The sequence below is a fragment of the Xiphophorus hellerii genome, chromosome 14, assembly GCF_003331165.1.
Source record: "Xiphophorus hellerii strain 12219 chromosome 14, Xiphophorus_hellerii-4.1, whole genome shotgun sequence".
Classification (NCBI taxonomy): Eukaryota; Metazoa; Chordata; class Actinopteri; order Cyprinodontiformes; family Poeciliidae; genus Xiphophorus; species Xiphophorus hellerii.
In genome coordinates this window covers 2,331,545-2,358,040 of record NC_045685.1, presented here as the reverse complement: position 1 = coordinate 2,358,040, position 26,496 = coordinate 2,331,545, and the positions used below count along the sequence as shown (strand labels likewise).

The 26,496-nt window shown below is 41.5% G+C and overlaps 2 protein-coding genes and 1 long non-coding RNA gene across 4 annotated transcripts in view; 2 read left to right on the top strand and 1 right to left on the bottom strand.

The window, feature by feature from the left end:
• The window catches only part of zanl (zonadhesin, like), a 45,753-nt gene extending 42,042 nt beyond the window's left edge, over window positions 1–3,711 (top strand). For both annotated transcript variants that reach the window (XM_032584111.1, XM_032584110.1), the window contains 8 exons: window positions 478–639; window positions 718–848; window positions 943–1,145; window positions 1,237–1,372; window positions 1,759–1,899; window positions 2,100–2,196; window positions 2,978–3,021; window positions 3,486–3,711. In XM_032584111.1, the coding sequence (XP_032440002.1) occupies window positions 478–639; window positions 718–848; window positions 943–1,145; window positions 1,237–1,372; window positions 1,759–1,899; window positions 2,100–2,196; window positions 2,978–3,021; window positions 3,486–3,541 (970 nt within the window). In that variant the 3' untranslated portion in view covers window positions 3,542–3,711. The remainder of the gene's footprint in view (window positions 1–477; window positions 640–717; window positions 849–942; window positions 1,146–1,236; window positions 1,373–1,758; window positions 1,900–2,099; window positions 2,197–2,977; window positions 3,022–3,485) is intronic.
• Window positions 3,712–8,658: 4,947 nt separating this feature from the next.
• gal3st4 (galactose-3-O-sulfotransferase 4) lies at window positions 8,659–21,078 on the bottom strand. The gene is made up of 4 exons (XM_032582244.1): window positions 20,820–21,078; window positions 16,468–16,584; window positions 13,682–13,982; window positions 8,659–11,774 (listed from the first exon to the last, which is right to left on the bottom strand). Exons 1-4 carry the CDS (start codon window positions 20,840–20,842, stop codon window positions 10,671–10,673), a joined length of 1,545 nt encoding a protein of 514 aa, XP_032438135.1. The 5' UTR covers window positions 20,843–21,078; the 3' UTR covers window positions 8,659–10,670.
• A 62-nt stretch (window positions 21,079–21,140) lies between these two features.
• Window positions 21,141–25,420, top strand: LOC116732214 (uncharacterized). The gene is made up of 2 exons (XR_004341740.1): window positions 21,141–21,253; window positions 23,818–25,420. It is a non-coding gene; the product is annotated as an uncharacterized LOC116732214 (long non-coding RNA).
• The last annotated feature ends 1,076 nt before the right edge of the window (window positions 25,421–26,496 follow it).

The window sequence follows — 26,496 nt, the reverse complement described above, 5'->3', positions numbered from 1 at the left end:
CAGTCAGATTGTTTTGTGAAGCCATCATGAACCCCAGTGGGCCGGCACAGGCAGCTTTGTGATTTGTGTTTTACTGTTCTCACCTGTCCGTCAGATTTATGGGTGTACGGGAAACGTATCAATACAAAGGTTCCAACTTAAAACTCAAAATCTACGTAATTAATTAATCGAAATTAACATGTTGAAGTGCAGTACCCACTTCGCATATATCACTGCGTGTTTCATAGAAGGCAGATTTTAAAACCTCTGAAAAAACAAAAATGTCTCTTTAGTTTTTGCAGCGGAACAGTTACTTTGACTATCACATCACTCCTAGAAAAATCCAGAATAAAAATGTGCAGATTACATAATAGGCCAGCGTAGGCCTACAGCAAACACACTGAAATGATTCAAGATTTGCCTTAGTCACAGTTTTTACCCAGATGAGTGCGCCTGAGCAGTCAGTCACATTTAACCCAAACCTCTGTCCTTCTCCAGGCGAGAGGTGGAGACGGACCCAGAGTCGGGATTTGAGACGTCTGACTGCTCCACGTCTCAACTCATCGACTACAACAGCGTGAAAAAGTGCGGAGCCCTGTCAGACCCTCAGGGGCCGTTTGTGGCCTGCCATGACACTGTGGAACCCCAACCCTACCAGGAGTGAGTCATCCTGTGGGCACCATGTGGAACCATGCATGAGGTGTTGCTCATGTTCGATGTGTGTGTCTGTCCTTCTAGTGACTGTGTGTTTGACCTGTGCGCTGAGGAGGGCAGCGAGGAGCTGCGCTGCGGCAGCTACGAGGCGTACGCCACCGCCTGTCAGGAGGCTGGAGTTAAACTGGGAGCCTGGAGGCAGAATCTGAACTGCGGTAAGATTAATAATCTGCAGACACGGGGAAGAGGAGCCTGGCCCCGCCGCCACAAACGCCCTCACAAATCTGACTGACTGTGTTTGGGTTGCAGCCCTGGCTTGTGGTGCCAACAGCTCCTACTCCCAGTGCATGACGGCCTGTCCATCGTCCTGCGCCGACCTGGCAGCACCCGCTGAATGTGACATCACTTCCTGTATGGAAGGGTGCCAGTGTGCCTCTGGTTTCGTCATGAGCGAGGGGATCTGTGTGCCGTACCCAAAGTGTGGCTGCACCTTCCTCAACAGATACTACCCTGTGAGCCGCCCCCGCCTTATCACACCCATGGTATCCATGTTTGTGCGTCTCTATGGATATTTGTTTCATCTTTTCTCTCTCCATCCTGCAGCTGAATGAGAAGTTTGTCACTGAAGACTGCTCTCAGTCGTGCGAGTGTACCAGCAGGGGAGCCGTGTGCCAACCCAAGAGCTGCCAGGAGGGTCATGTCTGCACCATCTTCGACTTAAAGCGAGACTGCTTCAAAGGTTTGTTGTTTAAGAGAAAAAATTCACAAAACTGACTGGAAGTTTTTAACTTGTCTCAAAAAGCTGGAGTGTTTGTTAGCTTTCTCAAACTTGCCCACATGGATTGCGATGTGTTTCTTTAGTGGTTTCCGATATGGGCAACCACCCAGGGCGGCATCTTGTCTGGGGGAGGCATGAACTTTAACCCCAGATGTCACTGTAAAAATTGCATAATTTGCATTAGCTTATCCACTACATATGTTTCTGGAACCGGTTTAGCTTGTAGTTTTACTGTAATGTGTTAAACAGTAAAGATGAGCAAAATGTCTGCTTCAGTGAACACCTTAGCTGATAATATCACTGCTACTCTTCTTTTGGAAGCTCATCTGTGTTCTTCCTTCATGCAGCAAGTCCCTGCCTCAGTTATCCCTGTCTGAACGGAGGAACATGTGTGACAGCCAACAACAACGCCTACACATGTGCATGTCCAGAAGGCTTCTATGGCCAGATCTGTGAGATGGAGGTTACTGGGGCTTCAGGAGGGCTGGGTAAGAGCTGCTCAACTTTATCCTCACGAACTGAGTCAACACTGAAGCCCTGAAGCTAATGAAAGGATTCCATTTTGTTTTCTACATGCAGCTCAACCAGCGGTTAGCTGTTCATGTTGCTGCTGTTTTTGTTCGGTGCGAGCAGTAGAGTGTAATAGTAGGGCGGTTTCTCATTGAAATGTCTTTGTTGTTTCTTGCAGCAACCAAGTGGATAATCCTAATTGCAGTCTTGGTCCCGGTTGTCGTCGTCGCCGCCATTGTGATTACCGTTGTGTGTGTGTGCAAACGGAAAAACAAGTGAGTCGCAGCAGAGGTCCAGTTCAGATACAGCAGACTTGGAGAACACTTGTGTTTTCACAGATTCCCATAAGAACTCCCAGATGTTCTAGAATTACTGTCAGTTTAGTAACATGTCCATGCATGTTCATTTACAGGCTCTGATGTGCTGTTTAAAGGGGCAGTATTATGTAAAATCCACTTTTTTGAGCTTTACGTCGCATTATAATGTTATTCCTTATCAGAATCATGCCTGGGGGTGTGACCATGTTTGAGAAATCCTTTCGTGGCAGCCATTCAGCTGTGCAAAACGTCAGGGTGGATGTCACTCCACCTCCTCAGAGACGCCTCACAGAGCAGCCCTACCCCACTCAGCTCCTTCAGACTAGCTAGTGGCAATTAGCAAACACTTGGTGGAACTGCTCATCTACAGAGCTCATTATACAGTCTAAGGCTGGTAAAAACGTTGTTAGTTAATAGAGGAGCCGTGTTGTGAAGGCAGAGTTTCAGAAAGAACAGAAGGTTTTAAAGAGACAGAAGCCCAGCTTCAAGCCGTTAAATATGAAGTCAAATTTCTTTTAAGTCATGTTTGATATATGTAGCATTTTAATAACAAATGGAATTAACATAGCTATGGAAATATGCGCCTGAAGAACACACAATATTGCCCCTTTAAATCTTGCCTTTGTTAAGTTCATTCCGTCAGTTATTTCAAACTAACAGAGAACATTTTAAATAAATCACAATTCTATCATTTCTCATGGGGAAAAAAAAGTCTCATTTCTGCCTTTTCTGTCTGCAGGAAAAACATTTCTGATGACGGAAGCGTCAGCTTGAAATCAACAGGTAAGACTTGCTAATCTGATCAAAAGTTAGACTTACTCTGAGCTTTTGAAGGGATTACAGTTCTGAAAAACTGAAATAAAAATGAAAACCATTTTAAAATCATAAGTGAGAGATCAAATATTAGAAAAATCAAATTACCTTTCTTTGAGAAGGTCACTAGTTTTGTGGAAAATTTTAGGATTAATTATAGAGAAGCTTCATGTAGCTGATGATCATTTTGACTTTGTAAAACTCAGAACAGAATAGAATAGAATAGAAGTATTTCTAGTTGTGTGACATGCTTTAAAACAATAGATTTTTTTAAATTAAGTAATTGAAAAACTTACACAATCAAAAAAGCAAGATCTAAATGTGTTAAATAATTTCAGAAACTTTCCGGGAAGACGCCTTACTGAAGTAGCTCATGTAGCTTCAGCTTTAAATGACTCGTGGTTGTAAATGCTGCCCTCCGCTTTGTCTTCCAGGTTATTCATACGAACAGATGGATGACGAAAGGAAACAAAAAATGACCAACATGTGATGACATGTCAACTTCTGCTCTGCTCTTCTTCTTTATGTGACAAACTAACACTTTTTAACTTATATTTTTGAACAAACCTTTTTTGTGTGAAATGTTAATGTTTCGTTAATGAACTTGTTTTTTTTTAAATGTCTGTAATTTGTGAATAAATATGCCTTTGTTGAAGCACATAGTGAATGCCTTCTGGTTACTAAGCACCGACGCTCCTTCTACGATATTTTCTCTTGTTTTCAGAAATGCCTGAATACGACATACAGTACAATACAAGTAGCAAAAAAACCAATCTGGAGTCTACAGCATATCTTAGTAATGTGACAGGAAAAAAAAAAACTGCCAGGGTCATTAAAGCACTTCCGTGTCTATGTTGCACAGCTCTCAGAATAGTCTGCTGTGGTTCTTCCATGTTTCACCATTGAAGCTGAAGTGAAACCAGTGTCAAAAGTCTCTGACCACAAACTACAGAGCTCAGAGGATTCAAGTGTGTTCTGCTCAAGCCTGTTCCTTGGATTCCTCAGAGGCAGAACCTGAAGCATGGAGGGAGGGAACAAAACCATTCTGCTTGTTGAGACACCGTACTGAGGCCCTGAGGGAATCCTGCCAATTCAGTTTTCCCTTTTGAAGTATTATATTCCCTGTTCTTTCCACTACCAGCTAGTCAAGGCACAGAGCTGCTTGTCCTGAAGCTGCTTCTGCTAACCCGTTTTACCTCAGAATTGTCTCTCTACCTGCTCTGGCTGGGATTTCATCTGATGACATATTTTCACTGATTGTCATTTGAAAGCTCTGAACTGGGTGGATATATAAATCCATCTCAACACATTATTTATATATTATTTCTTTTTAAATTCAGTAGAATTGTACCACCTATTTTTCCTAATAATCAAAGAAGACAAACAGAACAGAAAATTACTGAGAAAAATAAACAGTGACATGTAGATTAGTTTTGCTCACTTGAACTGTGAAACACTTGAGATGAAATATGAAACTCAAACATGTTAAGCAAGTTTTTAGAGTCTACATAAAGTGACAGCTCTTTGGAAGAATGGCAAATATTCTAAACAACCACATTCTGTTCTAACTCCTATTATGATCCGGGAAGGAAATTATCGGCTTTTATGATAATTAAAAGCCATAAACGGGTTCTAACTATAGCAAAAAGTAATAATAATAAAAAACTAGAGCAAGACACAAAAATTAAGGCATATGACTGAAAACTGTTATGATCAGTTTAGACTTTTAGTTTCATTTATGTTTCTGCTTTTGATCATTTATTTACTGTTTATTTCCTTGTATTTTACCAGTTTGGTTCACTCCTTGTTCATTTATTATCACTGTTTAAGTTTTGAAATGTTCTCTTAGATTAGTTTTTATTTGTGTTTACTCTTTATTTTAGGTTCAGGTTTCTTTTCTCCTTTTCATGCTTCTTTGTCTGCCAGCTCTCTCTCTGCTGCATTCACTCACCTCTGATTAGCTCTTTGCTCATCATTTCTCTGCCGCTTGCCCTGTTTACAGCTCCCTCTGTTACTACCCGCTGTCTCTGTGGTCCTCTATTGTAATCCTGCTCTTCCCCAAAAGTTTTTTTTTTACATATTTGTTCAAACTATCGCTATGGCAGCACAGATAATTACATGAGACAGATAACACTGGGTTACAAAGAAATATTTTTAGTGAGCTGTCTATTTTTTTTCAACTGAATTAGGACTATTTTGCAACACTGAATCCAAAAATGACATCCATGTTTCCCAGTCAGGTCAAGTTTTTATTCTAATTTGCTTTAAAGAAATCCGATCTTCTGACTAAACTGATGACATTTTTGTGACATTATCAGTTAATTTCTGTTAATATTTGTCATCCAAAAAAGGTTTTGTGAACCATAAAGAAATTATTTTCTAACAGAGTATATTAATTAAATGTTACAAACTTGGATTTCTATAAATTGAATAATAAACACTAATAAGAGCAAGTACATGTGAACTGAACATGACGTCTTCATTGTGTAAAATTCTCCGTCTCTGTTCTGTCCTGGTGGAATCTCTCCTCCTGCTCATCACTCATTGATCAGATTCTCCAGATGTGAGAACAAGTCCTGCATTTTGATGCTCATGTTGCTCCATAGTTCAGAAAGTTGACCTGATTGAGCAAAACCAATGGGAGTTTTGGGTTCAGCTCATCAACATGACCCTTAAACAGTTGGGAAAACCCTGATAATTTTTTTTTTGAGAAAAAATGTACAGTAAACTCAATTGGCACATTAGGATTTGTTGATTTTGAGGGAATTGCCACGATAATTCTCAAGAAACAGGCTGACTGATACAATTTGGCAGTAAGCAGATAAAAACTGCATTGATTTGACTGACATGATATTTAGTCAAAAGTCCAGAGGGCCACATAAAAAGCGATAAATAACGTGCCGGATTTGGCCCACATTCCTTAAGTTTGACACACGTGCTCTAAATGAAGAGTAGAGAGTTCCTTGATACCTTCTCACCTTACAAGCCCAGTCCAAATTACCCAGACTTGGATTTCTGTAAGCTCAGTCACTTAGAACAAATTCAAAAGTGAGTGGGTGTAGAAGAAGCAAGACCTTTACTCTGTACAGAACAGCCACAGTTTGAACTGCACTCTACTGACATTCAAAGGCAGAGCTGAAATCAGATAATTCAGCTCCATCTGTGTGGCGGAGCAAGATGTGATCAGCTAGAAAAAAAGAAAGAAGAGAAGACAGTCTGACCCAGAGAGCGCCTGGTTTCTTCCACACTGCTCCTTTAAAAGAATCATTTAAAACAGTCGTTCTAAAAGGCTGTGAGTTAAAGTCAGGGAGCAAAACATGTCGTGTGATGAGTTGTGTTTCTGCAGCAGGCAGTCTGGGTTGTCTGCAGCTTCTCTGCTGGGTTTCCTGTACTTTCCATGCTGCTTTTCTGCACCGCAACACAGATGAAACGTTTAATTCTGAAACTGAATCAGTTGTTCATGCGTAACAACTTCCTCTGTGCTGACCACCGAAGCCAAATGTGTTTTCAGAAAAAACGGTGCACGACATGAACACTCAAGCTTAAAATAAAAATAGAGCTGCCAACTTATTCACTCTAAACATGCTCTACATCTTCTAACATTTTTTTTTTTTTTTTGCTGTTTGTTCCAGTCAGCGATAAAGTTTAAGGATTTCTATAATCAAAGAATGAAAAGTTGAAAATTGTTGCAGGGAGGAAGTTGCTGAGCTGGTAGCCTGGCCGTCCGGGGCAGAGCAGCCGAGTTCTGAGAGGACGGGTCCAACAGAACAGAACAGAACAGAGCAGAGCAGGGGACAGCTTGAACTCATCACTTGTTTTAAGTCATGTGTGCTCCAGTTGAAAATGCCTGACTTTCTGTGGCATCTTTGCTGTGAAACTCTAAACTAATCATCTTTGGGAAATACATTTCTCCACAACGATCTAAATACAAACTAGAAGCTGCAAAGTCATTTATTTGAACTTTTTTTATATAATTTTCTATGCGACCTTCAGGTGTGGGTTTATACCGTAATTGTACAAGTCAGATACCTTCCATCTTTTATAGCAGGCAGTGGAAGAATGAGGTACAGTATTAGAGTTAGTATTATCATTGGATACAATGATACAACCAGACCCCGGCAGGCTATCAAGCAGCTCTAATTAGAAACATGAGCCGTGGATTGTTTTTCCTCTCATGTTACTCAGAAACGTTTGAGGCTCAGCAGGACGAAGGTTCATCCTGCTGACCTGACCAGCAGAATCCGTCTGATGAACTAAAACAGACTCCAGTGGCCGTTTTTCCTTAGCTCAGTATCTCTCTCTGTTTCTTCCCCGCCCCTGTCCTCGAGGCAGAGGTCTGGTGATCCTGGTTCTGGTTGAGGTTTTGGTTTTGTTGAGGGAGTTGTTGTTCCTCTGCACCATCTCCCCATGCTTGCTCAGGGTTGGTGACGTTAGCATGCGGTGATAGAACTTGGTGAAAGCCTCACGAGATAATTAAACCTTTTCAATTGATTGTGTCAAAGCAGACGCGTCTTACCCGACCCCAGCCTTACACAGAAAACCGCTCACTGGCTCAACTCTGATTGATTGCGAGATTTGTAATGAAAAAGAACATTTTTAGTTCGTTTCAGTTGAGTGAAGTAGACTGAGGTAGAATCCTGTTTTAGGCCCATTTAAAAAAAAAAAATGATTTGAACTGGTTATTAAATGCTACCTATATTTAATCCAATACATAAATAAATAATTACCATGTAATGGTATTTATTTTTAATACATTAGAAACTAGCGTAAAGTAGGTATTATGTATTTTTCAAACACAAAGTACCATTTTATAGCCCAACCAAGTAACAACGTTACGTTCAATTGTTATGAAAATGCTGTATATCTCAAAAACAACTTAAACGAAATGTAAGTTTGACTTTGCATCGTAGCTGTATCTAAATAAATCGGTCCGTCTCTTTAAGAACCTCCCACTGTTCCTGACTCTCCACCTCCATCCACGTCGTCATGACAATGCTTCTCCATGCCACCCACTGATGCTGTTTAAGTCCGTTGTTACAAGCGCTGTAGTTTGTATGATGAGCTCAGCAGACATGCAGCTCCACCAGGTGTTTACTAGTTGCTGCTGTCGCTAGTCTGGAGGAGACGTGTGGAGGCGCAGTTGGTGTTGGAGTATCACATTTCCAGAATTTTTATTTTCCTTACTTTTTGGTCTTGTATTTAAATAAGCAACTTTGTCCACAAAAATCCCAGAGTTTATATTAGTTTCTACTGCACTGTGTAAATACATGTGATTGCTTACGAGGGAATTTTTCCGCCACATTTCGAGGGCACACAATTTCAGTTCATGCCTTTCTTCTCAAAACTTGTAGTGCTTGTTCTCAGAACCGCCGCTCCCTTCCAAACATTCACTGTGCTTCCTCAAACGTTTGTCCTCGCGCTCAAAACTTCCCTCTGCTCAGATCAAATCTAAACTCGTAAGCCTCGCTTGCGAATCATTTTGTGCTCTCGAATTATGCCAGCAGCTCACTGCCGGATGCCGCACGGAACTGCAAAATCCTTCAAACGTCCATGCAGGGTCGGAGTCACTCCTGCAGCACAAGAGGAGAAAAACAGTTTGGAAGCTGATGAGAGGGGAGGGAATATTTTATAAAGTCTTGCACATTACATCAACCTTAATATGAAAACTCTTACAACCAGGAAACAGGCTCTAGTGCCAGTTCTCTTATACAATAAAAGGCAGTACCAAGAATTGAAAAGTTAAGTAAAAAACAAGAAAACAGACAGAACACAGCTTTTTGATATTCCTGGTAGGGCTGGGTGGTGATGTAGTAATACCAACTCGGAAATGACCAGAGCACCACTTTGGATGGGAGTTAAACAGTTGGGTTGGAAGTTAAAGTGGGCTGTGCTCTGGTAAACATACTGTATTGTGCAGTCATGCTGTGCAGCTTCTTCATATAATACCTGCTGTGGGACAGGAAGAGTTTATTGTTCGTGAATTCTACAGTTAAAAGGGACAGCTCAGAAATCTTAAAAGTAGGGTTCTGTGGAGTAGTTATGAGTGATTAGCATATTGCGTTCAGAAGTCAATTTATCGTTCCACTCAGGTTCGACCGTCCCACTAAGCTGAAGTCTCAAAATTCAATCCAGAGATTCAAACACGACGTAGTAATTTTTTTTTTAAAACACTTTCCTTTCTCGTTCAGATACAGTTCTGGCTTTCCTGTGTATGGTTATTTTTAAAATATTTAGTAATGTCATTGATTTATGATAAATATAAATGACGTAAAGACGTCATTTATAACGCCTTTAAACCAGAGAAGTGTGGTTTTAAGGTTTATCAACATTTGCATAAACCAAAGGCCTGAACCTCTGAATGGTTAAAGGAGATCTGAGCTGCAGGGACTAAACACCAAGAAACTCCAGTTCAGTTCAAAAATCAGAGCTTTGTTTTTGTTCTAGAATGAGGTTCTGTGGAGTTATTAAGATTCAGTGAAACGCTTACTGGAAGGAATAACAAACACAATTCTAGAGTGTTTCATGGAAACACTGTTTAATAAACTTCTGAAGTGTCTTTCTTTCACCACTGAACGGGTATTTAAATAGTCATGTTCCTAATTAAACCGCTTTTACTTGAACAACTATAAAATGTCTGGCAAGTAGCAACCTGATTGGTCTAGGCTCCCCTCTGATTGGCTGTTACTGTAAACTACAGCTGCAGTTTTCCAGCCATTTAAAAAAGCCTGACCTGATTACGGTGCTGGTTCCTTTTTAATAGCCGACACTGTCAGTCGTCACCAAAGTCTCTGATAACACAGGAACTACATTAATCACTGTTTGGTTTTTTTGAAAAAAAAAAAAAAAAAGCTGCTAAAAGAGATCTGAAACGCCACTAAATATAGCCACAAAGTTTCTAAATTAAGCCGTGGCCTCAGTCAGTCTCTCACAGCAGGAACAAGAGGACAGTGGCTGATTTTCAGACCTTTGTAGAGCCAGATCGGCTGGCCAATCAGTGGACCTCTGCTTTAACCCCCAAACCGTCCCTTTAAGAGATGAGCTGCAGAGATTATACTCTGCACAAGAACAAGTCTGTGATGATAAAGTCATCTTCAACTCACTCCATGACCAAAGTGTTAGCATGTGTTCTAGCTAACCAAACTAATCACATGGCATTTTCATTATAAAATAATACACTGCTGCTTTAATTATCTGCACACCATAGAGGAGCAAGCAGAAGCAGAGCTGACTAATAATTATAGGAGTCGGTGTTATGAATACTTTACTTCACATGTTCAATGATTGTGTTTTGTGAGGTGATGACAGATCAATATGGGCCGTTGAATAGTAATTCATTCATTCATTCATATCTCAAAATGCCCAACAGTCTTTCCAGGCAGACAGTGACACAGGATATATTTTACAGGAAGGCTAAATTTGATCCAAAGCCAACACCACCCAGCCCTAGTGACTGCTGCTATTAGAACATCTGATGACCACATTAACTACAGCTACAACAGTATTTATGAAAACAAGTCAAAATAGAAGAAGAGCTTTTTGTTTTCACACAGGTAAACAAAACTAGTATTCGTCCATTTCTAAGTCATCTCAAGCTTCCAGAAACAGAAAACGACAGGTTCCTATCTAAGCCTTCCTTTTCCATTCTCTCGTACCAAAGTCTGGTTGTTCCTAACTAAACGGCTGCCTTCCCAGTCTTTCATTCCCTCCTCCAAAGTCCTTCCTCCACCTCCAGCTTCTCCTCCTGTCTCTTTTATTCCTTTCCTGGGCGGCTCTTGTTTTATAAAGGTCCCACCAACGGCCACCAGCAGCCTCTGGCTCTGTTGCTGAGCTGGGATGGCGTGGAACTGTGGAAACTGCTTAGAATCCAACACGTCCTTGTACTGGATCTCAGGCCTGATCATCCTCAGGCACGACATCCGAGTGGTATTGTCCAGCCCCGGCTGGAGCTCATAACCCAGAATTTTAATTAATCCACTTTGGAATGGTCTAATGCTTTTGTCCCGGATCCGATGAGCTTCCACAGGCTTCCCCCCGTCCCTGAGGCACACCCGGGCCAGGTCTTCCCTACGCATCCTGAGGAGTCGGACTTCTTTTTCCATCCGAGCATGACCAAACTTGTCAATTTCCTCCCAGAAGGTTTTGTTGAAGGCTTTGTATAGATACCAATCAAAGGCATTCCACTGTCTAAGCTTTTCCCGTTGCTCCGGCGTTAGGGAAAGGTTCGGTAGCATCTTTGCTTGAACAAGCCCGCCTCTAATACCAACACCAGCGGCCGCTGCTGCTTTGCCCACCCAGGTCCCAGCCACCCCACCGGCACTGATGGGCTTCTGCTGCCGAGCATTCAGGCTGAAGAAGACGACAGCATCCAGTGGCCAGCAGAGGGCGTGTCTCAGCAGGATCATGGACTGGTCGAAGTACTCGGAAACGAGAATCAGCTTGAAGGTCCGCCGGATCATGTCCTCTCCGAGCCGAGCCAGCGCCAAAGAGAAATTGGCGTTGCTGTCAAGGCCAAAGTCAAACCACAGCAGGTTGTGGGCATAGTGGTTGTTCCGTAGACGAGGGTCGTAAAATTTTTTAGGGTCATCCGCAAACTCCCCCAATCCTTTGGCTTTCCGGAAGGCCGGGGCCACTTCTTTATAGTAGGCGAAGGAAGACTCAGCCAGAGCGACTGGGTCTCTGATGATAGAGAAGTAGAAGGTGTCTGCAGGCATCACCTTCTCCACCTGAAAACAAGAACAAACCTTGGTTATGAAAAGGTGCCATGAATGGAAGTTCATGAACTGACATTTCTAGGCAGTAGAACATTTTCATGATGTTGAAAAGAAAAGCGGTATGATTGATAAGACCAAAATGTGTGTCAGTCAAAGCTGCAGTATGTAAACTTTAATAATGATTTTTTTTTTTTTCCGTTTGTTAAAACTGTCACCATGTCAGTTGTTATGAGACACATGATTTATGACATGCAGCGGCCAATCAGGGCCAGGAGGAGGGTCTTAGTGCTGTCAATCAATTTCATGTACTCGATGCTAAATGTGCTGCTGGTGGACAAATGACTCACTTGAAAATCATTTTTCTATAATCAACGATGGCCAGGCTAACTAGCCTAGCATTCAGGACAGGCTCTGCTAATGGGGAGAAGCTGTAGCTGTAGCAGAGACCTTCCTCCTGGCTCTGATTGGTTGTTTTTAGTTAGCACTGGGAGAACTGGGAGAAAAGCTCGACTTTCTTTTTCACAGATTATCTGTCTCATAATAAACTGTCAGAACAGAGTAACAGAATAAATATGTTAAAAAAAACATATTTTTAATCAAAGCTACATGCGGCAGCTTTAAGAGTATCTGAATTTTATACAATTAACCTCAAAATAAACAATTATCATTATGTGCTGATTTATAAATGGTTCATACTTTGAACCTTCAGACCGATGAAAATGTCAGAGTCTGTTTGAAGCAATTAGCCTTGAAATTAGAAAAAAAAACATAACAAAAGTAATAAATCTAAATGACAGGAATATACTGTAAGTCCATGTTGGTGAGACCGTCTGATCTGATCGGTGAAAGTAAAGCTGGCTAGCTCTGAAGCTTCTTCACATCAACTGAGGCTCAGATTAGCCCTGAATCATGTCTGGCTGAGTGTGTATGTCACCAGACGGACGTCGAGAGTCACTTCCTGCTGCAGGCTGTGAAACAGGAAGTCTGAGCAGCATGTAGAGACTTCAGTTAGAATGAGGAACTTATGGATGTCATGTGTTTTCATCGCCAAATAGTGTGATGATATGCAATAGTGAGTGATCAGATTATTGTTTTAGATTAAAACTGGACGAGCTTCTGCTTTAGTCTTTGACCCTCCATCTACAGTGCAGAGTTGAGTAATTGAAATATTCCAGTACAGGACAAGCAGCCATTATTTGTCATGTCAGCGATGGAACACGTAGCCTATAGTAGGACAGAAATGATCCAATAGAAAGCTCCATCTGGCAGAGCGATCTGTGATCCATAAAGCTGGAACCTAAAGGACTCCAGCAGCAGGAGAAAGAGGCAACAACTTGTGATTGGCATTATATAAGGGTTTAAAGTGAAATCAAAATAATTAGTTTTTGTCATTCATTTATTTTAGATATATTATAAAAACCTGAATATGAGTATTAAAACAACCTTGTGTCACATCTGGTTTGTTCCGGGAGTTTTTTTTTCTGCAGATGTTTTTCATGGAGAACTGGCCCCCAAAGTGTTTAAGCTGCAGCTGTGGCTACAGGCAGCGATGCACTGAACACATGATTGGCAATAATCAATCAGAAAGCATCCGTCAGTCTTGATGACCCAGCCAACCATGAAGCACAGAGGCAGTTCAAACGTAGACAAACGTCCACCAAGCGTTTCTTGGCAGAGACGCCTCGACGACAATAAGATACGTTAGGAGGCTCTTCCTAAGAAACCGTAGAGCTGACATATCAAAGCAGCCACTGCTATCACAAGAAGTTCAACAAATATTAAGAAGCTCTGTAGGATGATTTCATTATTTCATCCTTACCGTTTCTCAGAGAGAGAGCTAACCGGCATGCTGATTTCTTATTCTTATCCAACTAAATTCTACATCATCCTCGTGTTTTCTGCTCCTCTGAAGAACTCACCTCCGGCTTATTAAACCTCATGTGATTCCCCATGATGTGGAACTCGATGGCTCTGGGACCTCGGTAGCCTTTCACCCTGTGAGCGTTGAAGGGCAGCGGGTAGCCCAGCTGGTATCCCAGCGGCAAGGCGAAGCGGAGGCTGTGCTCGTCTCCGAAGCGGTACAGCATGTTGAGCACCGTGCTGCTGGCCGTCTTGTGGGTCTTCAGGAACATGATGTGAGTGTGGGGCTGACAGGAACCCAGAGACGGCCCCTGAGCATCAGGGGAAGTAAAGATGGATCGTGCGGCTGACTGGACATTGCTGGAGAAGGGAAAAGAATTTTACACAGAGGAGATTTCAAACTGTCAGGAAAGAATGAGGAGAGCAGGACATTTTTAGAATGTTTCTTTAAATTCCAGGCTTTTCCTTATTAAATGAATCATTTCATAATTTTGGTCTGGATGATTTTAACGTGTGACCTGAAGACTTAAAGCAATTCTATCTGGCATTCTGCTAATGTCAGCGTGCCACGTAATCAAACTCCTCAGAAGCAAGATGTGAGTTTATTGAAAATGTGTGCCTTTGGATCAAATGTTTTCTGTCTATATGAAAACAAGTTGAATGTCCCAGCATTCCAACAATGCTGCGTTTGATTCATCTGGATGTGAATCAAACCCAGATGAAATCATTTCTGGATAAATTGTGGGGAAATACATCATCTGACCAAACATAAACTTGTTGGGGAATTCTGGGTTTGATGGTTGACTGGTTACTGTTGAGCTAACTGCTTCACATATTGTGATTTTAAGTTCATATTTGAAGCATTTGTACTCTACAAAATGAAGGACTGATACATTCCACATTCGCATGACTAGGCCTTGTACAGAAGTAGCCGGGCCTTTCTAAAAATAATCATCTCTGCCACATCATTAAAAAAAAGTTATATCGCCCACAAGGGATCGGTTTCAGAAAGGTTTTCACCTACATGAACCCAAACAAATCGTCGTTTTAAACTTGACAAAACAACAGACATTAGAAATGTCTAGAACCGAGCACCAGTTAAAGAAAACTGGAAGAACCACCAAGGACTTTTTTTTTTTTTTTAAATGACTAACAATTTTCCAGCCATTACAATGACTGGGACTGTGAAATAAAGACTTGTGTCATAAGACCAGCCAGTACGCTGCTCTCAGACCATGTGACTCTGGTATCACTGCCAACAAAATGAAGCAGAGCTGCACAGAATTCCAGATTTTTCCAGACTCCGTTTTTAAAAAAAATCAAATGCAATTTTCAAAACATTTTAAACATTTAAATACAAAATATTAACCTTAAACCTGTTAAATGACAGTCAGAACTCATCTTCAGGCTCTTCCACGGTGAAACAACACCGTGGAACTTTTAGAACGTGGCAAAAAGCCATTTCACTGATTAGGTACAAGGAATGGACTACATTAGGCTGCATTTCACCTCTTTAAAGAACAGTTTGTGAACTTTGGTTCATTTTTGTTGGCAAAAAATCCAATAGTCTTTTGGTGCTTAATTTAGAAAGAATGTTAAATACGATGGAACCGAAACCCGAAATAAAAACAACCCGTTGGTGAATCTCAAAGCGCAGTGACATAAGTAACATGTGGTGGCGTTTTATCCATATGTTATTATCAAGCGTATGTCTTGTTAAAGCTCAGCTGTAAGGTTTAAAGGCATTTCACCCAATCAGTACACTACAATGGCAGACACAACCAGAAGATCACTAATTTTTCATTTTAGTAAAAAAAAAAATAGTGGTGGTACTTGTGGAGAATTATTCTTTCTCCATTTAGGTTCTTAATGTCAGTGAGTTGAATTTATGAACTCCATTTATTAAAACTAATATACAGGGCTGGTCCATTATCATGGATCATTACGGGCTTACGCAACAAAATGGCACCCGGCAACAGTTTCTAGTTCCTTTAGGTAGCCTCTAGCTAAGCTTCCCTAGCGTGTCATTTCCTTTAACCTTAGCTTTGCACGCGTGTGCACTATGTGTTTGTGTGTGCGTGGGTGGGTGGGTGGGTGTGTGTGTGTGTGTGTGTATACGAGCATGCAAGCAGCTAAAAGAAAGAGAAAAACACTGAATTATTTATTCCCAACATGCTGGATTAAAGTTTTTCTTCGAGTTAATCCCAGTGTTAATCAAGTTAATCTCATCTTAACTGAAAAATATATATTGACAAAATAAGCAACATTTTCAATTCGAAAACTATTTTTGCTGCTAACTTATTGAAAAAAAATGCAAGCTCAACAGTATAGATATTTTTTATTTAAACAGATTGGAGCAAAGTTCTATTCTATCCATTCATCGTTCCAGAGTTTCAGGCACTTCTGATCATTCATGGAACTTCTTTAGAAATCTGGACTGTGGACGTCTGTGCTGCTGCTACATGTTTAGCTCTGAGATGATATTTTAGGCTAAAATAGCAAATAACCACTAAGTGGGCCAAGAGAGGCAACTTTATTTTCCATTTCTGCTGTTTGTGGATGTCGGTAGTGCGTCAGATTGACGGGCCTACCAGAAACGCAAATACAAAGGTTCTGTATGTATGTAAAAGAAAATGCGATTAACTGTGTTTACAATTTTGAATGCATTAAATTCTATATAATTTAACATCTGTTGACACATTCTGATTCTGCTAATTGTTTATAAATGAATTCACATAATTTGACTGTACCAGCTGGTCTAATGGTGTAAAAGCTTAGCTTTGCTTCAACTAAACAATTTACACCTGAAATACAAAAAAAAGAGACATAGAAGTATGTCAGATACCTTTTGTTGAAGATGACTCCCAGCAGCTGACCTGCAAAAGCAATGGCCAGAAACAGCAGAAGTGCTTTCCACATCCAAACTGGTCCCAGTCGACCACACACCAGCCACCGCAACATCCTGAGGGGAGGAGGAGGAGGAGGACGAGGAGGAGGAGGAGGAGGAGGAGGAGGAGGAGGAGGAGGAGGAGGAGGAGGAGGAGGACGAGGAGGAGGAGGAGGAGGAGGAGGAGGAGGAGGAGGAGGAGGAGGAGGAGGAGGAGGAGGAGGAGAGCGTTAAAGCATTATCAGCAAAACTATAACAGAGAAAGACTGTGGCTTAACAAAAGGTCTGAATATGGATGGATGGATGGATGGATGGATGGATGGATGGATGGATGGATGGATGGATGGATGGATGGATGGATGGATGGATGGATGGATGATAAACAAATCTGTGATACACACAGAAACAGAGGAGATAAAAGAAGGAGGGTGAGTTGGAGGGAGGTCAACGAGGCGAAGTGAGGGAGGAGAAGAATGGGGTGAGTCATGGAAGACGCCTGACTAAAAGCATCATGACTGGGAGGAAAACAGTCCCACACCATCAGGAGACATTCCCCACATTACATCACTGCGGCCTGTTTATAGTAGAGGCTTTTGTTTTTGGAGAAATACACAAATCGGCTATAACATGAAGACTGACGTCGAGTCGGTCACCTTTAAAAGCAGGATCATTAACTGTGACTCACTGACCGAGGACTCACTGACCGAGGCCTCCAGCAGTCCAACTTCTTCCTCGCAGTCTCCGTGCTCTTAGCAGAGCTGGGATTTGCGCAATTTGAACGTCTGAGGAATTTAGATAAGGTCTAAGAAAGTTTGTGATTTAACGGGGTCAGCCAAAATATTTTTGCATCATCCACATAACCAAGACCCAACGTTTCCCAGCAAAATAAGGACCAAAGAAACGCGCCTCACCGGCCTACAGCTACGCAGCAGACGGACATGTTGTGTGTTTGATAGCAGTGAGTTTTGTTTGCCTGTGAACCTGAACTGTTTATTGATTTTTGTTGGAAAGCTTATCCTTTTTGATAGCTGTAAATAGAAAAAATATGTTAACACTTTATAGTGTTCATAAGACTGACATGACGTCGTCATAAATATGACATAACATCTGTCATGAGTCTTCATGAATGTTTATGACTGTCGTCATGAAGTGTCATTCGGTAAATAATGACACTTTTAATGTAAAGTTGCTTTAAAAGTCAATTAAAAGTGCCAACGTTGCATTAAAAGTGTCATTATTTACCTAATGACACTTCATGACAACAGTCAAACATTCATGAAGACTCCTTCATGTTCACGATAGGCGTTATATCATATCTATTAATTTACCATTGTTGCTTCTGATTAAAGTTGTTCATGTTTTCTAGCTCCTACGCTTTCTCATTTGTGTGATCGTGGATTTAGTTTTTCAGTTTGAGTTTTTCATATTTAGGAATGGTTTAGTCTCCCCGGTTCTCTGTTTTTCCTTTGGGATTTTGTTCAGTTTTTCTCTTCCATGCTTCACTTTCCTGTCAGTCAGTGAAGCGCTCTCCCAGCTCCAGTCCTCATAATCACTCCTCCCAGGACATTAAAGTCTTTGTTTTCACTCAGCCTCCGTTCGATTCTCCTGTTACACGCCTGATAGTGGCACTCCCTGCTGCTCTCGCGTTCACTGTTATCTCTCCACATTCTCACAGCTTCTGGACTATCAGCTGAAATTATTGCTACACAATAACACAATAACAACGATAAAGCTTATGGAATGGGCCATCTCAGTAATTATCTTGCTTGAGGACATAATGACCACTTTGCCTGACTCTGCTACAGTCTCCTACTACTCTCCAATTTTATATTATTTGATGTTACTTCAGCTTTTAACTTTATGTTCTCTCTGCATGTGATCTCGTGCAGAGAGAACATATCTAAGTAACTGTCCAATGAAATATCTGAAAATACAATTTAAACGACGCGATCCTTACTTGTTAGAAAGTGCAAAACTCTGGCATCGTTACTTTCCTCACCTCCTTATTTACTTGTTTTGAAAAAGTGAAAGCAGAGGCCATATTGGCAGGTTGCAAACCACTATGTAAATATTAGCTGTAGAGAGAATGCGCTCAGCAGGAATGTGTGGCTCTAACAACCTCATAAACTGACACAAACCGAAAATCAAACATTTTATCACAGTAAGTGACAAAGACGTCCTCAGTGTGAGTTGAACAGGTGACCTCAGTCGGAGTGTTTGCACTGTCAACAATCTGCAGGTCTGGTTTTCTTGACAAGCCACAGCTTGTCGTGATCCGTCAAGCCTCTGTGGTTTTGTCATGCCAAATATTTTTGCATATACAGACATGTATATACAGCAGCAACACAATGTATCATCTGATATCGTTTTCAGACATGCCATCTAAACTACATGCCTTAAAATGAGAACCAACCGATAAGGATATTTTCAGACATCTGCAGTTGTCCAGAACTTGTAGATTCATTATTCTCCATGTTGTGAAAGTTAATCCAACTTATTATAGTAAAACTGAAGTCTCCCAGTGTCTCCTTTGGATCACAGATTCTGTTCAAAGCTTCCAATAAAAAAAATCCTCCTGCTCTTTAAGACTCAACCACTGTTTTGCTCTAACCACAAAAATCTCTCATAAAAAGGACAGAGAAACAGACTGGTGGTTAATGAGTCCACCAAAAATTCATCAATATGTGAAACATGTACCGTTTATGTCTGAAACATGTGACAGATATTCATTACATTCAATGCTGCTAACCAGAGGCTTAAACTCATACCGACACACTCACTGAACATAACTTCAAAAACTTCTTTTGCAGATTTCAGTTCAATTTTTGATATAGTGAATTATTCTCAGACATGAGAAATTAATTCAAGCCAATTATATGAACGGATTCAGATGATTAAATCAGTTTAGTCCTTAAAATGACGTGTTTTCTATCCAAGGAAATCCAGCTGATTGGATTGAGTCACTGACTCTGGATGATTCCCTGTAGGTGGATCGATGCTATGCAACACTTTTCTAGTGATACTGACCACTAGAAACACTTTCACAGCGGGGGTCACACTGACCAACCAGTCATTCACCAACCCACACACGGGCAGCAGGGCTGGAGCCAAGCGCCTCGCACAAGCTGGAATCAAACTCACAACCCGCCAACGCCAAGACTACTACTGATATGACTGGCTTTTTTTTTGTGATCACTTGTTCTAAACTCATTAGAAATTCACTGGATATTAATTGTGTGTGAATTGATACTGACCACATACCAGTTGATTGGTGTGAAAACATTTTGTAAGTTTTAAGAAATTTGACAGAAAGGTGTGATGGTCTCTGTGGTGGTTTGGTGTGACGTGTGCTGGATATGGGCGGCACGTTTGAAAGGCGCGTGCTCATCCGAAAGGCCCGTAACCAACAGGTTGACGGTTCAACTCCTGGTTTAGTACGGGAGAGCCGCATGAGCCATAATATCCCTAAGGGAAGCATTTATGTTTTATCAGGCAACAGCCAACAAGAGCTACTGAAGACCTTGGAAGAGTAGTGAAGACGAAGCAACAAAAAACACATCAGCTTCAGAAAGCCTTAGTATTTTTAACTAAATCAAAGGAGAAATTTCTATTCCACTTGTCAACTTTTCAAATCAGCCATTTACTCAACAGCTTTCAGGCATCAGAAGTAACATTTTGATTCATTTCGGTGTATATATACAGTCACACAGAGTTCTGTTCAATGAAGCAGCTGAGATAAATATGGAATGTGAAGATGTGAGGAGAAAACTGAAACAGACTGAAAGCACTCAGGAACTCTGGCTGCCTGGCCTTGAAGTTTTTCTTCCCCCACTCCCACTGGGACACACAAGCGCGCGCACACACACACATGCACACCCCCACACATGGAACACATGGAACACACAGCTAACATGACGTGCTAACATCACATTCGCTGGGTGGCACAACAAACAGAAGCCATGATGATACAAGCAGACACCATCAGTCACACGCTAACCACACCACCAGATACCACACACACCCACGCAGGCAGACAGACTGCATCTGCATGAAGCTGATCCATGAGACGGAAGGAATATCAGAAGAAAATCCTTTGTCTGTGAGGGGCCCTTCCAGCCCCCCATCCACATCTCCTCCTTCTTTCCTCCATCCCCCCTCCTCCTCTGAAAGACCACAGCCGGCCCCTCCACTCCTCTCAGGCTCAATCACTGCATCCAGAAGCCGCCGTTCCGCTCGGCTTTCAGCCTCACATTCTCCCTCCTTTCCCCCACCGCCGCCTTTCTGCCACTGTGCGGCCGGTCTACAGTTACCTGGCTCCCCGTCTGAAAAACATCGCTGAGTCCCCGGGCCGGTGTCACTGTGCAGCTGCGGAGAGCTCGGAGCATCTCGGAGTGTTCAGCTGCAGCTGGTCCACCGCCCGTACAGGCCATGGAATCAGAGCAAAGCCCGCTCACCCACCCGGAGCCGCAGCCGGAGCCGGAGCCGGAACGCGCTCATTCCCCCGCGCTGTCCTCACTCAAACCACTGGAACTTTCTTTGAGCGCAGACGGAGCCCTGCAACCTAATATGCCGACGGCCAAGACTGACAGCCAGAGAAATAGATGCGGGAGACTGCAGACGACTTCCGGTGTTATCAAAATAAAACGCTCTTTTCCGTATTTGGTTGTTAGCCAAGGCGATTTTGCACTGAATCCTGTGGCTGCGGTTTATTCAGACGTAATAAATGTTGGCTACATGTTGAAGAGTAAGTGTAGATTTTACACAGTGGGATTCTGCAGTTATTTTCTTACGTGCAGAAGAGAACTCCCCTCGGCCAGACTGAGATTTTTTTTTTTTTAAGTCATAATATTTTGAAAATAAATAAAGACGAAATGCTAAAGAAAAAAAAAATACAAGACTGTTGCCAAACTACAAGGGGAAAAATTGCTTTGATGAGAAAAAATGCTTAGATAGAGATCTGAAATATCTGACGGGTCCAGTTCGGGGAGAACTTGTGGTTCTTGGAACGTGAAAGACGGGAACCCAGCCTCTCACAGCAGAACACCGGCGGCCAGGGCCCGCCCAGACTCAGCCGCGCCCGCCCTGGATTTGAAGCAGAATAAGCTGGGGGCCCCCGCAACCCATCTGCTGGATCACTGTCCTGCTACTGATAATACTTTAACGCTGATGTATTAAAAGATTAATTATTCCCTTCTTTGTAAGATGATACCAAAGTATGTTCAGGACAGCTCAACATTCCTCATTTTATTTTATTTTTTTAACAATAATTTTTTGTGTGACTTAATTTTTATATTGTTACCACTGTATTGTCTTATTATTTCAACATTACTCTACAATGTTTCTACCATTTACTCTCAAAATTAGAATTTTTCTTAGCCAGCCCTAAATCTTTTTACTAATAGTGTAGAAAATGTATAAGGCATATTTTAGTCCTTGTTCACATTTATTTATTTAGTCATTTGGACACCATCTCCCTCTTTCTCCCCCCCCTTGAAAATGCAAACTTCATCATTTTCCAATATTCTGTGATGAATATTGCTACTTACTGAGTTAGCTTTAAAGGCGCAAAGTTGCCAGTACAGACACTGCAATCATTCTGGTTAGAAAACACAACAAATTCTTTGCTTTAATGATAAAAAATAATAATAACTTTATCTCAATTAATATTAAGAACTGCTAATACAAACTGTACAGATGAAAAGCTCAGCTTTACTACAATGCGTTGTCTTTGTTTCCCAATGTCCTGCAGGCTGTAAATATGTAATGACTTTCAGTTATTTCAACTTTTTTTAGCTCCAAAAAAAAAAAAAAACTACATCAAGTGTCTAATTTAAGTGTTCATATTGTCATGTCCATTATAGATTTATGGAGCTAAAACTGTCTCATAATTCACTAATGCACAGAATTAGATTCACAAATGCACGGGACAAGATTCACACTTGTATTTTTGATGCAAACACAAATATGTCTTTTTTTTTACTTTAAAAAACGCTGCATTTGTGTGTGAATTATGAGACTCCCCTGACGTCTCAATCCGTAAATGTCTTTTTTAAGAAATGGTCTATCTGATTGGGTGATCAGCAACCAATCATATAGCTTCCTTGTTTCAGCCAATCATATGAACGGACCCCAAAGTTGCGATAGCCTATTTTTCAGCCAATCACATTAACCCATTCAACAGCGCTGTAGCTATGACGAAGCACCGCCAACCTCTGACCTCAGCCTGGCTTCTGGAAGCGATAGAGGAGCGATAAGTGAAATATCCATCTAACATATTTAGCTATTTATCCCCATGTTATCATTAATGTTAATCGATTTAATTGTGCAACTATCAACACAAGCTAGCTACCTAAGGGAGTAAACTGTGCTACCGACCAATACTAGCGCTTCTGCATGCTAATAGCGTCAGGCTAGCGTCGTTCCTTAAAGTTGAATGTCTTGTGATTAAAGTAACTGTTTAACCGCCTGGGTTTGTTGCCCCAAACCGAGGAAGCAGCTCAGGCTTTTGTGCCATTATTGGCGCGGAAGCTGTTCGAGACCAAGATAATAATAGCCTTTGTATATTATGAATTGTTATAAAGTCCTGGCCTTTAAATGATCAATTATAGCAATGTAATAATTCACTTAAGTCACGCTTTTCAGAAACATATGATTTTTTTTTTTTACTTATCATACAAAGCTGAATATGCCAAAATATGTACCCATCTCCAAAATACACATAGATGTGCATTTCTTAGATCTTTTGTTAGCGGGAGCTGGCCTTTACTGTTTTATTGTCAATCGGTGACGTTTCTGTCTGTGAGTCTTTGACAGAACCAGTAAAGCCCAGCTCACACTGAGAAAAAAACATAGAAATGCAGAAACCTGGTAGATAATAATTCATACATTGTTTATGTAATATATTCGGGTTCTTATCTGATACTTTACGTGAAGGAGCGATCCGGATACCGATGTTGACGCTTCTGTTTTAATGGTAACCAAGACGACATAACGTAACGTCGCAACCTTACATGTGAGCACGCCTATTAGTATAACCCCGCTAACTAGAACCAGCATCAATACATAATAAATATGAATATATAACAGTTTATATTTCATATTATTTAAAATAAAAACTTTCAGCATTCTAATTTAGGAGGTAAAGACGGCAGGGACTTCACTATTGTTACAAGACTCCACCAGTCTCAAACCTGGATTTGTTTAAGTATATATATGAATTTGAGACAATCATTACTCCAGATTTTTTGAAAGATCTGCTGCAATATACTTTTTTTGTGGATTAATCAGTAAAATCTTTCCCTTCCATAGTGTCACCACCAGATGTGCTGAGTGACCCGATGAAGGTGAAGCTCCCCAGCCTCTTCCAGACCTGCAGGACTTTCACCAGGACTTGGTGATGGCACTGAGCTCCAGAAGTTCTGGTTTGGGCTTGTGCAGGCTCACACGCCATCAACGTCTAGTCGGTCTCTGTTCTGAAATAAAGTCACTTAAAAATTCATTACTTCTGAAGCTCATTGATTCTCAGGCATTACCTACATCTGCTGAGATTTTTTTTTTTTTTTTTTTGGAGAATGACTGTTTTTAAGTTTCTGATATGGGCGCTGGTTCTGTAGCTGTTTTTTTTATTTTATTTCTCATCTAGCACTGGACTCCTCAACTCCAGACCTTGGGGGCCGGCGACTTGTAGATGTGTCCCTGATCCAACACACCTGACTCTAATAGCTGAATCACTTCCTCAGTGCAGTCATTTTCTCCATGGTAACATCCTCATTACTTGACTCAGGGGTGTCGAGGCAGAGACACATCTAACAGCTACAGGACACCGGCCCTCCAGGCCTGGATTTGAGGACCACTGATCCGGCTGGTAGTTTACTTTTGTGAAGTCATCAGCTGCAACAAGCTTGAATTGCATAAAGATCACCTCTGTCCTACTCAAAGTCACTGGTATAGTTTAGATAGAGCTCTGACATGATAAAGAAGGCTGGTTCTGTTCTGGGGACGACTGTGGAGACTATGGTGTGAAGAAAGATTCTTCATAAAATCAAGAAAGTTATGGACAAACCTGAGCATCCTCTTCATGAGACTGTTTTGAGAAAACGGAGTGTCTTCAGTCAGAGGCTTCTTCAGATTCCCTGGAATACAGACTGCACCAGAGATCTTCCCTGCCAGCACCCATCAAGCATCTTTCAATAACTCTTTAAAGAATCTGAATTAATGAGCTACAACATCATTTAATTCCCCTTTGTGATAAAGTATGCAAATGCAAATGCATTTGTGAGTGGAGCAGCAGAATGGTTGCACCATGAAAAGCTTTCCAAATCACGTGGCGCACATACAAACAGTTTTGGTGGAGGTGTGTGAAGGTGTGTGTCGCCATCTGCCTAACTGAAAAAACACAGATCGTCATCATTGGAGGCTATTTCAATGCAGAGTGATCCTGAGATGAGGCTCTGCAACCAAAAGCAATCCTCTCTTCCTTTTCATCAGACTATCCTTCAGGATGTCAGGGCTCGGCCCACAGAGGCAGGGAGAACAGAAAGACCTTCAGAAATGTAAAATGGAGGAGACTGCCTGCAGTCCTGATGTTAATCACTCTGAACACTGGTGTCAGTTTGCACATGCCAGAATGAACAGCACAAACACATTGGCTGATGTGAGTAGGTCAAACACTTGTTGAGGTATGGTATGCCAAGCTAATGACCAGGAGGGGTAGCAGGCCCTTGTGGTTGTGTGTGGGTTCCCAAACACTCCTGAACCGCCGTGTGCGTTACGACAATTTTCACTGAATATCAATCATCCAATCCAATAAACAATAAAAATAAGAATCAACAGACGAATGAGCTGCGTGGGACTAACAGAGAAAACCCTATCCACAAATCCATTTTCCTTTCAAATGTGGCACAATTTAAAGGGACATGAACAAGCTAAGAGGATAGGATTCATCAAGAAGCATTGTTACAACAACAAAGACACAACGGACCAGGAGTTAGACTCACCCCTCATGCCTCTCGTTGCTCATTCATGCACCTCCATGTAATCACTCTTGAATAGTCAATTGAGTCTTTAATTTGACAGCAATTTCTCATTCTGAGGATGTACATAGCAAAATCTGAAACAAACTGTTTACCCTGTTGAACAGGAAGAAACCGCCAACAGGATCATGACTCAGTGCCATGGCAGTCAAGCATTTTTGGTCATGCTCCACTGGCCGATGGTGGAGCATACTGACAAAACTCAACCATGTCAGACTGGTTCTGGGTCTTCTACAGAAAGGACACCAATAGTTTCTTTTGATTGGTTGGTTTGAATGATTTTATATGTGAAATTACTTTTAAAGGTCCACTATGATTCCTTGAACAAGCTATAGTATAGTGTTCTGTGGACTATGCAAACCACATTCATTAAATTTAATACAGAAAATCATTCTCAGATATTGAGATTTCACCCAACCAGTTCTGTTTTTGAGGTCATTAAGAAATGCTCTGTTTTAGAACCACGTCATGATTATTCTATTTTCCTTTTTTCCTATTTTCCTCGAGTTCTGGGGTAACAACTTAAGTAGGAAGCCCCAGACTTCTCTGTCCCAGCCACTTGTTCCAGCTCCTACAGGGGAATCCCAAGGCGTTCCAGTCCAGCTAAGAAACATAGTCTCTCCAGCATGTCCTGGGCCTCCTCCCAGTGGGACGTGCCTGGAACACCTCGCCAGGGAGGCATCCAGGAGGCATCCTAAGTAGATACTGGAGCCACCTCAACTGGTTTCTCTCAACATGGAAGAGCAGCGGCTCTAGTCTGAGTCCCTCCCAGATGACTGAGCTTCTCATCCCATCTCTAAGGGAGAGCCCTACAGAGAAAACTCATTTTGGCCGCTTGTATCCTTGACCTCGTTCTTTCGGTCATGACCCAAAGCTCCTGAAGATAGATGAGGGTAGGAACAGAATTGTGACGCAATATTTAGATGTTTTTGAAACAGGCTGTTTTGCACACACC

Excerpts from the sequence above, each read along its gene's own strand:
- gal3st4 (XM_032582244.1), bottom strand. The coding sequence starts at position 20,842 with ATGTTTTTCAGACGGGGAGCCAG. Across the intron at positions 13,983-16,467 it reads GGAGTCATCTTCAACAAAAG|CAATGTCCAGTCAGCCGCAC; the intron begins GTATCTGACATA and ends TCCCTTCTCCAG. Across the intron at positions 11,775-13,681 it reads TGAGGTTTAATAAGCCGGAG|GTGGAGAAGGTGATGCCTGC; the intron begins GTGAGTTCTTCA and ends TCTTGTTTTCAG.